Genomic DNA, 16224 nt, shown 5'->3' with positions numbered 1-16224 from the left:
AGTGAGAATAAAAAAATCAATTAATTTCTTCATCTCTAAAAAAACAAGATGTTCCCTTCTTTTCTACGACGACTTTTCCTAGGATTAGATAATCTTTCAACTCACCATCATCTCCGCAGTCATCGTCCGCATCTTCTTCTTCTGTATCTGTTGATTTTGATTTTCCTAAATTTTTAAGTTTCTTTCGTTTTGCTGCTGCTCGTCTTCGTGCTGTTGTGGAATGGGAAGAAATTAAAATGTTTTTTGGGAATTAGTTAATTGTGATCTTAGGGATTGTATTATGTATTAAGGAAGGGATTTTGAGAGAGAATTATGATTCAAATTCATGATTCCATATCAATTTTGGGAATTTCTCCAATTCCAGACGTCAGAATTAAGGGATCTCAAAACCGAGATCAAGACATCCAGGTCTAGATTTCGAAAATTCATCAAAAATTGACATTTCGAGGAAACCTAATCAGGAACCCTAAGCAATAATTACAAGAATTTATTCAAAATTAGTGCTGAATTGAGCCTAATCTATTCTGAAATTATCCCTAAAGCTACACGCGAGCGTGACTCTGACGTTTAGTCAGATTCGGTATGTGTAAGTCGGCACTAGGTCAAAGTCACACCGGCTTAGGGGTACATTATTCATATTGATCTTTCTAGGAACTTCTTATAATTGCAATTGAAACCGCGATTTTTATTTGAAATGCCATAAGGAGTTACCACGTTACAAGGTGCTTAGTCTAGGGACCGTTTATTTATTACGTAACTCTGTTAAGAAGGAATGTGAGGGGAATGGGGTTGAGATTTTGTTACGCTTTCTTAACTTGAAGATTTTATTAAGGAAGTCAGAGGACAGGTAGTGGGGTAAAAAAGTAAATTTTTCGCGTTACGTAATAAGCAGTGCTCGAACTCAAGACTCGAATTTCATATGGAGTCGAGTTGAATTTTTCATACAAAATCCGAGTCAACGTCAAACTGTGGTAATAAGTCAGAAATATTATAAAATTGTCGTGTTTCTGAAATCCATAAATTAAGTGAATTCAGACACAATTAAATTGACTTTAGTTTGACTCATCAGTCTATTCTAAAATTTCTTTATCTACTTTTTAAGCAATTTGAATCCAATATCCGGCACTAAGTCATCGTGACACTGGATCTCAATTGAATCTTGCACCATGTCAGAGTCATATTTGCCTGGGTTTGGAATTCTGCTCGATTAGCAGATTCATGATATTCATGAGCTACAATTTTATGTAAAATTCATGAAAACTCACTTAATTAATCATAAACTACAACGATTTTTACTCAATTCTCATAAATTAAGTCTAATTTACTTCTTAATTTCACCTCATTCCTTCAAAACTTTCATTGACTGGATCATATTTACTCGAAATTTCATCATTAATATTCAAATTCATAGCTTAAAACACACAGGTAAATCCATGCTAATTTCCCTCACAAAAAAGAGAGAAGGAACACGGCAAGAAATTGTGTATTCATGTGCGCAAGAAGCAGAAAAATTGAATGCTAATTTCTCCATCCATAAAAAAAGTAAAAAAAAAAAAAATTCTCAAAGTAAAAAATGAAAATAATCAAAATATTAAGCTTTGCTTATTGCGGTTGTAGCCTATAGTTCATGCATAATTTATGCAACTCTTTTAGTCCTCTAAAGTTACTCTGTGTATATAATATGCATACACACAATATTAGTTTTAACCTCCCTTTTGTTATGCATACATAATGACTATATATATCTATATATATAGATATCTATTCCCTATTGAAGAATTACATTGTTTTACACATCACACGAAATGTGCTCCGGTTCCAAGAACTGTATAAAAAGGAAAGGAAATTTCATTGGAAATGTACGTGGGCACTCATACATAACTGCGCATGACGCAAAGCTTATGACGGTGCTTTGACACTAAAAAAAAGCAAAGTCTACAAAGAGGAAATTTTTACTTCCATTCAGAATTTTTTTTTGTCGATTCTGAAAGAAGAAGTAACAAAAAAAAAAAAAAATCGTGCCAGTCATGTAAAATGCAAAAACAAGAACTTCTTTTATGTTGTGCTCTATGCTGTATATGCCTGATATACCTAAAGAAAATTCCATAGACTGGAAAACTATTTCTCGCCCTCCCCAGTAAAATGAGCATAAAAGGAATGAAATTTTTTTTTTTCAATTTTTCTGCTTTTGTGATGTGTGCACAAAAATATACACGCAGGCAGTAGCAAATAGAGATTCAGTCAGTGGGAATGAGTGTGGTTAACTATAAATTAGCATTGTAATAAAAATAAAAACAACTAACCTTCCATAATATGCATTCTTTCTTCTTCCGTTGTACGTTCTTCAGCTAATATCACTTCCTCTGTTAAATTCCATTAATGGTGGTGGTGGTCGTGGTTGGTTCATCATTATTATTGAGTTGATGTTAAATAGAATTTTTTTTTTGTTATTTTTTTTTTTTTCGTGAAGTGGAAATGAATGAAAGTTTTATGAGAAAAACGTGAAGAGATGGTGTGAGAGGGGAAGGAATTGAAAAAAATCTGATGTATGACTGACACACTTTGTGTGAACTATTTCAAGTGGAAAATTTGATTTTTTGGGGAATATTAGCGAATACAATTCGGGTTTTAATGGAATTCAACTCCAATTTAGCTTTAATTCAGCTTTATTGTTGAACACCCTTTTCTGGAGCATTTTGATGAATTTTGCAGATTTCTCTGAATTAGCTGAATGCTGCTGAATACGATTAATCAGATAAATACTGATGAATCAGTTGGATACTACCGAATTGGTTGAATACTACTGAATTGGATAAATACTTCTGAATTGGCTAAATATTTTTGAATTAGCTGAATACTGTTGACTTATCCGACAACAGCTGAACTAACTGTATATTGTTAAATAAGCTGAATACTGCTGAATCAACTGAATGCTGCTAAATCAGCTAAATACTGCTAAATCAGAGAATACTACTGAATCGGCTGAATAATTTTGAATTGACAGAATACTGTTTAATTTGTCAAGGACAGTTGACTTAATTGATTATTGCTGAATCAACTGAATACTGGTGAATCAGTTGATTACTGCTGAATTAACTGAATACTAGTAAATTAGTCGGTTACAAATAAATAGGTCTAATAATGCTGAATTAGCTGAATACTATTTAATTGACTGAATACAGCTAAATTAACTGATAGGGCTGAATTAGCTGAATACATCTAAATCTCCTAAATTCTACTTTATGCAGCTGAATCAGCTTAATATGCCTTATAAAGCTGATTTGGGTGAATCAACTGAATATGCCTTATATAGCTTATCTAGCTGAATCAGCTGAATATGCTTTATATAGCTGATCTAGCTGAATATGCCTTATAAAGCCAATTCAGCTAAATACAACGAAATTATCTGAATCTGATAAATACTGCTAAATCAGCTAAGCACTGTCCTATCATCAGCATTAGTTATTTATGTCTCTTAAAGCTGAATTACAAATATCCATCAAACCTTCAAATCAAATTTGTAACATCCACACAAAAATTTCCAAAAAGTGTGTCCTGTCATACATCCTTTTATTCACAAAAAAAGGGCTTATAGCATAATAATCGAATTTTATACACTACCAGCTTTACAAATCCATTCAACATAGCCATTTAATTCTTTTTCTAATTGTTGCTGTCGACGCAATTTTAGAAACTCTTGTCTATTCTCTACTTTCTCTCTTTCCTTAGCAAATTCTCTACAGGATAAAAGAACAAGTTGTAAAATAATATGGATTATAGTTTTATTGGGTTATGAAATGGAATTTTATTGAATGATATTAATAATGAAATTTGTAAAAATAATAATAATAATATGAATAATAAAAGGTGGGCTCGTATAAAATTGAGTCTCGGGCGGATTGAGCATAACTTAAGTAAATTTAAGCTTATTGGGACAGAGTTGATAGGGAAGTACGAATAATGTAATCAAGATTGATACAAAACAATGAACTGTTTAACGTTCATTTACAGAGATCCTGTAAGTGAAGCATATTTGATAATAATTGACAATGTTCATATTCAGGATGTAAAGCTTAATGTTATTACTCATGTAACTGCGAATGTTATGAAATTGGACTTTTATTGAGTTCATTTGGTTCGAAAGCTGAATCAGCAGTTTCCAGATTTTTATGGCAACCTAGGACACCGTATTATGTAGGATTGCACATTAAAATTAATAATTTTAACCATTTAAGCTTCAACTCTGTACATTCGATATTTAAAATCGATGTAATATTTGATAGAAAATTTGTAATAATCAGAGATGTGAAGGGTAGACATTGGAAGTTCAATATGAAAGAATTAAACATTTTGAGAATATTTGAATCAATTATTGACTCTTTATCTGTCCCTAACAGGCAAAGAGACCGCTTTTAGGTGCTGTGGTGGTCTTTCTGTAATATAAAATCACACTGTTTGCCTATTTGGATCATTAGTATTTCCTAGCAGGAATAGAGCGTTCTCTATAGTGCCGAAAGTAAGCTGAAAGTACGCTCGCCAGCATGCTTGACATAAATATTTAATCACATTAAGCTCTTGAGAATCTTCGAATAAATCGGTTAAAATTGGCTGGATCCCCAACAGAAGATTAGATGATGTACAATTTTTAAATTAACAATTCCTGATTTTCTGGATGGAAAGAGAACTCGAGGTATACCCAAGAGCTCATGAGATTACTTTGTGAGTAACGATACAAAAGTGCTGGAAATTAGAAACTGGCTGATGAGTCATTTAAAGACGGATCTAGCTTTTGACTAACCCTAAATGCGGCAGTAGGCCATCGTGCGTCTTCGCCAAGGAAGTAAAGAAGTAGTAAGCTCTTGAGATCATCCTCCTTGCTAGTTAGGGGTTTTTAAGGGACAATCCAGATATGCTGAATTCTACTGAATAAGCTGAAATATCCAACAATTGCTGAATCAACTGGATGGTGCTTAATAATGCTTTAGGACAATCCAGACATGCCCGATGAATGATCAGTTGAATTCTACTGAATTGACTGAATATTTTTGAATTAGCTGAATTATTCGACAATTTCTGAATTAACTGAATAATGCTAAATCAACTGAATACTATTTTAGCACAATCCAGACAAGCCCATCCGATGACAAAAAAATAATAAAAAAATCATATCCAATGAAAAATTATGAAAGAAAAAAAAATCAATTGGAACTAATGAAAATGTCAATAAATACGATAGTTATATGAGGCTCATAACAAATCACAGTCGATAGTTTGTATTTAGCAATAAAAAAGTCTCTCTAACAGCCTAGAATTTTCTTCTTATGACTGTAGAAAACGGGAAAATTTTTTACTTTTGTCGAATATTTTCAATTAAATAACACAATAAGCAATAAAGTGGAAAAAAGGTCTTTTGCTTACTGTCTCTCTTCACATATGTGGAATAAAAGGGTACAAGCAGTAGTAAGTATGAAGTAGAGAGAGATGGGGTTAAAAGCTTTACGTATTGAAAATATATACAAATAGAGAAAAAAGTAAAGCCAAAAAAATGAGACACCTGCTTGTGTTATCCAGTTTAAATATGCCGACATTGCTTCGGTAAACATTTGACGTGATCGACATTTGTGAAATTGAGCACGACGTTCGACGCGACCACGCTCATTGGAAAATTCTCTTGCGTCATACAGAGAAGTCAATTGTGATATAATATGAATGGTGAAAAGTTCGGTACGGAAAGAAGAATAGAAGAAAAAAAGATGAAAAAAAAATTGTTTCTTTTCTTGTCTTTTTTTTTTTGAGCATGGGGAACAGGTAATAGCAACATATATAAAATAAAGACAATTGAAAGTATAAATAGAATAAAATAATTCATCCTAATATTGATTGTAGGACGATGACGATGTCGATGTTATTTTAATGAGTATTTGACATAAATAAATCTTAAGTAAGTAAATTATATTGTAAAATATTTAAAGCATTATTAAGGAATTTAGATTTTTTTTTTGATTCTGTGGTATTTTTTGAGGTTAATAGCTGAAAAATTGCTTAATTGAGCTGAATTTAGTTGGTTGTTTGGTAAAATTCAGCTGAATTGCTGATTTAAGTAGAATGATTGATTAATTCAGCTAACTTGTCTATGAATCAAGCTGAGTAGTTGCTGATTTTAGAAGAAAAGTTGCTGAATTCAACTAACTAAATTCGAAATTCATTTGCATTGTTACTGAATATTATTATATTCAGCTAAATATAATATTATTATAGAACGCAACTGATTAATTGCTCAATTCAGCCAAAAAGTTGCTAAAGTTAGCTGAATTGAACTGTCTTAATTCTGAACTCAGCTAAGTTGAATAATTGCAGAATTCATGTGACTAAATTTTGAATTTAGTTAACTATTCAGGTACAATTACAATATAGTTGAACCAATTAATTGAATTCAACATTTACCCAGTTGAATTAAGCTTAATAATTGCTGAAGTAAACTATCCAAATGCTAAATTCAGCTAACTAAATGCCAGACTCATCTAAATTTATTTCATCTGAATTATTGCATAATTCAGTTGAATAAAGGCTAAATTTAGCTTACTAGTAGCTGAATTGAACAGATTGGTTGGTAAATTAAGTTAAATAATTGCTCAATTCATAGTCTAGATGCTGAACTCAGCTTAATAATTGCTCAATTTAGCTGAATTGTTGCTGAATTTAGCTGAATGGTTATTAAATTGATCTAAAAAGTTTCTGAATTTACCGAATAGTTGATGTATTCAGCTGAAAAATTGTTCAACTAAACTAGACCTTGTTGTTGCATCAAGCTGAATTAGTGCTGAATTCAGACAACTTGTTGCTGTCGAATCAGCAAAGTTTCACAAAATTCAACTAATAACCCAACAATACCACTAGAATCATATCCATCATCATAAATAAACATATAATAACTTACCCGCTGAGAACACCAAGAACCAGGTTGAGCATGAAAAATGAACCCAATACTATAAGAGGCACAAAATATATCCAATTGAACGTTGAACCGAGAGCATCGTTGGTCTAATGAGAATAAAATGAAAAATTTGTTGTTTTGTTTTTTTTTTTTTCATTTACGCACGAAAAAAAAAATTGGAACAAAGAAACACAGAGAGGAAAAAAAAACTGTAGCTGTTAATAAGAACAAAGAAAAAAATTTCTCCTTTTGTTGTTGCGCAGCACAACAACAAACGAGGAAAATTTCATCACACAATACAGAAACAAAAAGTACACCGAAAAATAACAACACATCCATCCATTTAGATTCCGTTCAAAAAAAGTACAACAGAGAGCCTCCTTGTGATTGATGATATATTCCATGATTTTGTGTATAGTTGTGCCTTGTTCATTCGATTTGTCATGATGCCACGGATGATGCGTAAGCCTTACAAATTCCATGTATAGCAATATTTATGTAGATAACACGATTTTGCTTTCTCTGGTATGTATGTATGTGTGTGTCATGCCTTTATCTCTCCGTGTGCCGTGTGCTTAATTCAAACAAAATTTGACTAAATGATTGCCAATGAGCAAACACAAAATAATAATAATGTGTTGACTTTATCATTCTTATAAATATTTTTGGTAATAAAAAATAATAAAAATAAAAATGTAATTTTGAAAAGCTCGTGGCATGAGGTTTAATGTATTGGTAATAAATATAGTTCATATTTTATTATGATTATTATTATATTACCATCCTCACAACAAAAGCTCATACATGATCATTTAGTCAAATCAATTTGAATCTATAAGTTACGCTTATAGTTCAGCGTACTTAACTTAATTTTTACACATTCTTTTTTAACAAATTAAACTAGCAATGTTATAAATGAAGTAAATATATACCCAATATAATATTGCAGTCCAACCTTCCATTGTAATGCATTGAAATACCGTCAACATAGCAAAACCTATGTTATCAAAACTTGTTATGCCATAATTGGGTCCTTCCCATTGTTCTATACATGTACTTTCGTTATAATTACATGTGTATGCACCTGCTGGTGCAATTGTCTTATTATCTGCGTTACAGGGAGTCGCCGCATCACCCTCTTTAAATAATTCTTCTATAAAAGTAAATGTTTTTTTGGGGTTAAATGTTAAAGAAGAAAAAATATTTGTTTTAGTGAGAATTTTGCCAATTGTGAGTTTGTTTAAAAAAATTTGGAGTGGATCAATATGAGATTGTCGTTTATTGTAAATGAGCTATAATCAATCTAATTTAATTTCAAAATATACAAATTCAACGACTTTAGCTGAATATGCTGAATTTAATAAAGTAAGATAAATATGTTGAACTGAGATACTTAAGCATAATAAGCTGAATTCAGCAAGTAAAGTTGAAAATGCATAATTCAGGTAATCAAGCTTAGAATGTTGAATTGAGCAATTTTTGCTGACTATGCTGAATTCAGTCAATTTGGCTGAATATCCTTGATTTAACTAATTATAGCAAATTTTAGCATAATATGTTGAATTCAGTCAAACCAACTGAATCAACCAAATTCTGCAAGTTTATCTGAAATTATTCAGCAAATTAAATTGAACTTGCTTAATTCAGTATTATAAGCTGAAATTAAGTCATCTTAACTATCTAAGCTGAGTAAGCTGAAACAAGATATATGCTGAATTCAGCATCATTAGCTGGACAAACTGAATTTAAACATTTTAATTGAATTATCTGAATGCAGCTTATCATATTTAGTTCAATTAGTAGAATTCAACAAATTAAGCAATAGCCTGCTGAGTTTAGAAAATTAGTCAATTCCGGCTGAATTCAGAAACATTAGCAATACTAACTGAATTCAGCAAGTTCAGCAATACCTGCTAAATTCAGGATATTAAGAAAAACTAGCTGAATTCAAAAATTTTATTTAAATTAGTTTAATCCAGCAAATTTAGCTGAGCCAGCTGAATTTAGCAAGTTTTGTTCAACAAGCTGAGTTTGACAAGTTTTGTTGAGCAAGCTGAATTTAATAAGTTTAGCTGAACTCACTGAATTTACTAAACTTTCTCAAACGAGCTGAAGTCAGCAAAATTTGCTAAAGAAGCTAAATTCAGTCATTTTAACTGAATTCATCTAATTTGACTCAATTATCTTGTTTTAATCAGCTTTTATTTAACAAGTAAAATTCAACATGCAAAGCTGAAATAGCTAAATTCAGCATACAAAACTTAACATGCTGAATTCAGCATATCTTACTGAATAAGCTGAATTCAGCAAACTTGCTAAATAAGCTGAATTCAGTTGACATAAACTCAATTCAACATATATCCTAACTTAGCATATATGTATATCCTTAGCAATAAATTGTATGGTTCAAAGAGACATTCATATATTGATCCACAAGACAAACAGTTAATCAACTTACTTATGTCTTCTAAACTATAACAACTTTTGTGCAGAGCACCTGAATAAAATTCAAGTCCTATGATTGCAAATATAACGATTGCAAACAAGACCAAAACGCCGATTTGAAGCAATGGTGCCATAGCCTTAATTATCGATTTTAAAACTACTTGTAAACCTGCATTTACATTGTTGTTGTTGTTGTAGAAAAAAGGGAAAATTTTTCAATGTAAAAAATTGTTGGAAGGAATAAAAAAAGAGAAAGGAAGGAAGAAGAAAAAGAAATTCTGAATCAGTAAAATTTCCCATGATTAAAAATTCTAAGAATAAATAAGTTTTTTTTTTGCTGTTACTTTATATAGGAAATCTACTCGGAATTAATGATGAGCTAATGGAAATTATGACAATTTAATTTTCCAGCTAAAAATAATCCTACATAATTGCTATAACTGTGCTGTTGAATTTCTTATGAATTTCCGTAACTTTATCCCTAAAATCGATTTACTTGAACCCTTTTAGACTTGAATAGTCTTTGTTGGTTGCAGGTTAATTGGTGGAAGTACAAAAGTGAAGTTAAGGATTGAATACTTAGCTGGTTAGTACTTGCCATGACGTATCTGTAAAAGAAGTTTTACTAAAAAAAATTGTTACTTTGTCCAGTTGTGAATTTACGAATTGGATACAAGATTCTCATCGAAGCGCAGTCATGAACCCTAAGAATACAACGAATGGATCAACATATACTATTCTGGATCACAATTTGCAATCTAGACTTGAAGACCATTATTTAATGGAACTTTCAGGCACTTTGGTGTGTGATTTGCATTTCTTTAAGCATTAATTGTTTTAAAGTGTAGCAAAATTGTTTTATGATTGTCAGCAATATCATGTGGCTGTCAGCAAGTTAGTGCATAACAGAACTCGAAGTAGACTATAGACGTTAATAGATAAATCAATTAAAATCAATCCGACTTCGAACTCTGGTGCAAAAAAGCAATATATACTTAATTTTTCGAGTGACACAAAGCCGGAGCTACATAAAATAGCCAATAAGGGAACCGTTACGTTATCGTGTTGCATCAAAAAGCCAAAAATAATAGGTAGGGTCATGAAGTCACTGTGATGACTATTATGAACCATTTGATCTTGAGCAACACAATTCAAAAAGGCTCCGTCACGGTTACATTTATGAACATTAAGTAGAAACCGTTCTCGTTTGTCTCCTATCCTCTTGCAGCGAGGATCTCAGAGCTCGAAGTCTACTCGGATTTTCTGTAGATGAGAACTCGAATCGATTCGGCTGGTATAGTTTCTACATGGAGACACCTTGTGATAGCAAATGTAACGGTGATGGAGCCGTTCGGTGACCGATTATGGCTGATTATGTCAACTTTGTGTCACTCGAGTTCTTCACCTGTTAAAGGGAATGAAATAATTAATTAGATTATTAATAAAAATTATTATTGCTTCATTTTAAAATTTAACTAAGATTTTCAATTTGGGTTCAATCTTGATTCCGATATATGTCTGAAACAGTCGGCCTGTTTCAGCTTTGGATCTCGGTTAGTAAGACATAAGACATTTGTTTTCATTGTTCTTATGTTTAACTAATTGGATATCAGATACTACTAAACAGAACGCATTCAAACACATTTTTGTTAGAGACATTTATTGTATGAACTCTTCAAGAATGTGTCGGAACAACTTATTCAAGAATTTATCGTGAACTTCTGTAATGACGGACAATCAATTTGAAGACCAAATTGTTTGGTTTGATCCTCTGGCATATGATTTCTTGCCGGTTTAAAATAATTGAATATTTACACCTTCAATCAGAGCTTTTAAGAATTGGGTTTGAAGTATCGTCAACTGACAATCTCTCTTCAAGTCAGTTTGATGCCATTTCTTTGCCATGTTTGAAGGTGCTTCCTAAAAATATCATAACTACATTTTCAAGTCCTTAAATCTTCCATGCAAAAAAAAGTCTTAATTAACTTGCTTGGAAGATTGAAGTATCTTGTAAACTACAACATAGTTGCTACATATCCTTTACACAACATCTTTTGGCATGACTGCTCAATGAATAAGAAATCAAGTAAACTTAAAAAAAAGAAGAATCAAAAAAAAATATATAATCTTGTGTCTCCTCTCCAATTCTTTTACAACTTTGTTGTGATTATTATAATATCATCCTCTTAACAGCGTTAAGGCGCCAGCATTGACAGTTAAGTATGTTATCAATTTTTTGGCTTATAATCTTACACAATGAGAGGTTTCGGGTGATGTAACAAAATCTAAAAAAATATTTCATGGATATTTATATATAAACTATGCAGTATACAGGAAAATGATAAGTTTTTGTGGATATAAAAAAAAACTTTTAAAATTTGTCTTTTGGGGATTATGATGAATAAAAGAAATTTTGATATATTTTTGTGAGTCATTACATGGAGTCATACAAGTTAGAATAAATCATTCGAATTTGAGACGTACGATGAAAAATTTTGGATAGAATTTTGAAACTTAAGCATTAAAAAAAATTTGACTTTCGAATTTGCTTCCAGCTGAAAACTTATTTTGGACAGAAGGAAAACGACTAGGGTAAAAATTATGTTTCCTGTATTATGGAAAGATGGTGGAAAATTTTCTATTGCGGATATTTGGTGATGAAGAAAATTTTCCATCGATAATTTTTTCACTATGTTTTCCCCCCGCAGCTGAGAAGTTGATTTAATGATGTTGAAAAATTGTTGTTTTATTTTTTTTTTGGTGCAAAGATTTGAGCTGAATTGCGATGGTTTATGCTGAATTGTAATTTTGTTCAGCTGAATAGTGTTTGATGTAGCTGAATATAGATGCATTTAGCTGAATAGTTGAATATTTGAAACCAATTCAGCTTAATAGTCTTGAGTTAAATCTCATTCAGCTAAATTGTTCTGAATTGAAATTTATTTAGCTTATTAGTGCTGAATTGAAGCTTATTCAGTTTATTAATGCTGGATTGAAACTGAATCAGCTAAAAAGTATTGAATTGAAACTTATTCAGCTTAAAAGTGCAGAATTGAAATTTGTTCAGCTTAAGAGTTACTAATTAAAGCTATTTCAGCTAAATAATTTAAAATAACGATGTAAAATTCAGCTGAATAAACTTATTCAGCTTAGAATTGAAGAATTTTAGCTAAGAAATATAAATAAATTCATTCAACTGAGTAATCTGAATTCAGCTCCTTTACACCAAGGAAAATGCTTATTCAGCTAAAACGTGTTGCACGTTGCTGAATTGCTTAGGCGATGTTTGAATTGCGCTGAATATAGCTGAATTGTTTTAAAAACAACAAAATATCGCTGAAAAGATCATTATTTAGCAAATTTTAGCTGAAATACTCTAAATATTAGCTTAATAGCGCTGAATAATAGCTGAATTACATGAAAATTAATAGTTTTAAATTAGAGCTCAATTCAGCTGAATAATGCCGAAATTTAGCATTAAACGATGTTCATGCTCAAATCATGTTCTTATTGCTTTACTTAATATTTTATATGAAATCAGCTTCTTCAATCTTTGTAAATTTTTCAAAATCATTAAATTAAGTTACTTTTTTTTGGATCTCAAAAATAAAAAATTCAACAGCACAGAATCTATGAATTAAATTCTCAATACGAATTATTTGCTACCTATAAAAATCAAACAAACAAAAAAAAAAGTTCGTAACTTATGATTAGTTTTCGGTTTGCTATTCTACTCACTAGGAATTCCAGATACTAATTTCAAGGGCCGCAATACTCTTATGGCTCTCAATGTTCTGAGATCTATATCTAATCCTTGTTCTGGCAACATTGTAATGAACCTAATTTCATTTTTTTTTTGGTTTCGAATATGAATTAAGTAATGATAAAATTGAAAAAATGTAAAATTGTATAAAAATTTATAGCATTTTTTGTAAGTATATATATGTATAGTAATAAATTGATAAAGTAAGAGTAAGTAAGTAAGTAAGTAAAGGAAATTATATACAGAAGTAAAAATTATGAATAAAGTAAAGTAAATGACAATCGATAGTGGAACTATTTTTATACACAAAACAAATAAAAATTGGCTTTTTCTAGAAAGCATCAAGCTGCAGCCAGGTCATTGCTTTTTAAATAGACATATTGTGTGTCTACCAGCCGTCGTAGCTTGTATTGCTATGTTATTGGGCATATGATTCAATTAGGTCAATATTCTCGATAGCGAACAAATGACCGTACCAATTATTGTATTTTTGTACTTTATATCCTTATGGTTAAAAACTTTTGCGATGCTTGTGCAATAATTGATGATATAACTACTGTACACAAATTGCCATTTGATGATTGTCAACATTGTTATTGTTGATTCAGCTTCAATGACAGTTTTGGAATCGTCAAAATGTCTTTTTTTTATTTTACAATAAAAATAAATCATGACCTCGAAGCTGGCATGAATGCATTTGGATACTATACATTTACTAATTATTGTTGCATTCATGCCAAACTCGGAAATCACTTTTATGGCTTGTATAAAAACAGTTCCAGACCAATTAAAAAAAACTACAGAAATCATATTATCGATATAAAGTATCGATGTAAACTAGTAAATTTTTTTAAGGTTTGTTTCTAATTAAACATTTTTTTTACTCTCCCTTGCATATTGCTAATGATTAAGGAGCTGGGTAGTTGATGAGAGGGATTCGGAGTGAAGCTGTAGATGATAATTGTGAACTCTAAGGCAATGTATTTGTTGTGAATCTTTGGGATTCTAAGATAAATTATCAAATGTTATAGAAATTAAGGTTTGGTTCTCTGTAAAATTAGTTCAGTTCTCTGTAAAACGGGTTCAGTTCTCTGTAAAATGGGTTAAGTTCTCTGCAGTTTAATTCTTTGAGTTAGTTTTCTTCTATGCAAAGCGGGTTTAGTTCTCTGTGAAGTAGCTTTGGTTCTCTGCAAATCAGGGTTAGTTGTCTACAAAACGGGTTCGATTCTTTGCAAAAGAGGTTTGGTTCTTTGCAAATTAATTTAAGTTCTTAGTATGTCTAACTCTTTCTAAAGTAGGATTAGTTCTCTGTAAAGTAGGTTTGGTTCTCTGTCAAATAGGTATGGTTCTCTGTCAAGTAGGTTTGGTTCTCTGTAAAATAGGTTTAGTTCTCTGTAAAATAGGTTTAGTTCTTTGTAATACAGATTTTGTTTTCTGTAAATCAGGATTAATTCTATGTAAAGCGTATTAGTTTCTCTGCAAAGGGGGTTTGGTTCATTGCAAAGTAGGTTGAGTTCTCTGTAAGGTAATATTATTTCTATGTGAGTTTAATTATCTGTCGAATAGGTTTAGTTCTGTGTCAAGTAGGTTTTATTCACTGTCAATTAGGTTTGGTTCTCTGTAAATTAGGTTTAGTTCTCTGTCAAGTAGGTTTAGTTCTCTGTCAAAGAAGGTTTAGTTCTCTAGAAAGTTGTTTCATTTCTTTGTAAAATATGTTAAGATTTCTGAGAAACAATCCAAATCAAGTTCAGTTCTGTATACAGTAGTTAAAGTTCTCTGTAAATCAGTCCCTTAAATCCAAAGAACTTCATTACTCGCCCCGCAAGCTCACACAACAATAAATTGCTTTAGAGATTTTCTTTTCTAAAATTTTCCACTCATCTATTCTAATTATCTACACAATTTTTCAGCTACAATTCACTCATTATGAATCCAACATCCATAAACTACCCGATCCCTTAGACTACTAGGATGAATAAGTTCACTGTCTCTAGTTATTAATCCTATGAACTAGATTATACATATTGTAATTAATAGGACTGAAAATTGCTAGCATCTGTTTAGCAATAAATATTATTTATCATCTCGTTCCTATGTACAGACACAGACATTAATGAGGCACACGCTTCAACTATCAATTAGCTGTAAAACGATTTTATATTATGAAAAAAAAATAATTTGTTAAATTCTGGTTTTCTGGCTATATCTAGCGACAAAATAAATGGGATATATATAAATAAATAAAAGCATGTTGATTTCACGAGTTGCTTACTTGGTATCCTAGATACTAATTTTAGTGGCCGAAGGACTCGAAAAGACCGTAACATTCTTAAATCAACATCAACATTGGCCTCAGCGAACACAGTCATTGAACTGCATATATGCAAGTGGTTTAATTAAATTTTATTATTTTTTTTTTTATTTTTTTGAGAATTTATGCTGTATATGAACTTAGAGTACATAATACTCATAAAAATTATTTATAGAAATTGAATAGAAAAAAAAAATGAAAAAAAAGTAGAACATAGAAATAAGGAAACGGAAAAAAAATAGTTTATAGAAGTGAAATTATGTCAGCCAAATATGAAGGCATGACATATAAAATGTTACTAACCCCGTGACTACAACAAAAAAATCCATTATGTTCCAAATATTCCTGAGGTATGAGTTTTTATGCAACACAAAGCCTAAGGCGAGGATCTTGAGAGATGCTTCCACACAAAATATACCTAAGAAATAAACTTCCGTTTTTTCCTATATGACGACAGGTACAGGAGTAGGTGTTGATGATGATATGAAAAAGAAAATAGTTGCAATTATTAAAAACTGTCAACAAATTCACGGGGATCCTGAGTGGAATATGCTGGAATAAGTTGACTTGTACGTCTGGTACCCTAAGCGATACTCAGTGTCATTTGATGCTCCGTGTCAGAGCCTTCATCATTTGTGTCACTCGGGGTTATAAACTTGGCAAATGTCAACCTTATATCCCAACTTACGGTTGACCAATTAAAACCTATAAGCTGTATTTAGTCGACCCGTACGTCTGGTACCCCGAGCGATACACAGTGCCTTTCGATGC

At 31.3% G+C, this 16224-nt stretch overlaps 1 protein-coding gene across 7 annotated transcripts in view; it reads right to left on the bottom strand.

Annotated features, from left to right (window-relative positions):
* The window catches only part of cac (calcium voltage-gated channel subunit cacophony), an 81049-nt gene that overhangs the window by 43665 nt on the left and 21160 nt on the right, over window positions 1–16224 (bottom strand). For all 7 annotated transcript variants that reach the window (XM_070652003.1, XM_070652007.1, XM_070652005.1 and 4 more), the window contains exons 3-10: window positions 15757–15896; window positions 13118–13218; window positions 9393–9548; window positions 7867–8087; window positions 6938–7041; window positions 3622–3737; window positions 2304–2363; window positions 106–210 (exon numbers count right to left, since the gene is read on the bottom strand). In XM_070652003.1, the coding sequence (XP_070508104.1) occupies window positions 106–210; window positions 2304–2363; window positions 3622–3737; window positions 6938–7041; window positions 7867–8087; window positions 9393–9548; window positions 13118–13218; window positions 15757–15896 (1003 nt within the window). The remainder of the gene's footprint in view (window positions 1–105; window positions 211–2303; window positions 2364–3621; window positions 3738–6937; window positions 7042–7866; window positions 8088–9392; window positions 9549–13117; window positions 13219–15756; window positions 15897–16224) is intronic.

This window comes from Chironomus tepperi, unplaced genomic scaffold (genome assembly GCF_022539635.2).
Source record: "Chironomus tepperi strain 1889 unplaced genomic scaffold, CSIRO-AGI_Ctep_v1 contig_472, whole genome shotgun sequence".
In the NCBI taxonomy this organism is placed as follows: domain Eukaryota; kingdom Metazoa; phylum Arthropoda; class Insecta; order Diptera; family Chironomidae; genus Chironomus; species Chironomus tepperi.
The sequence above is the reverse complement of the archived record's forward strand: the minus strand, read 5'-3'. Positions and strand labels throughout refer to the sequence as shown.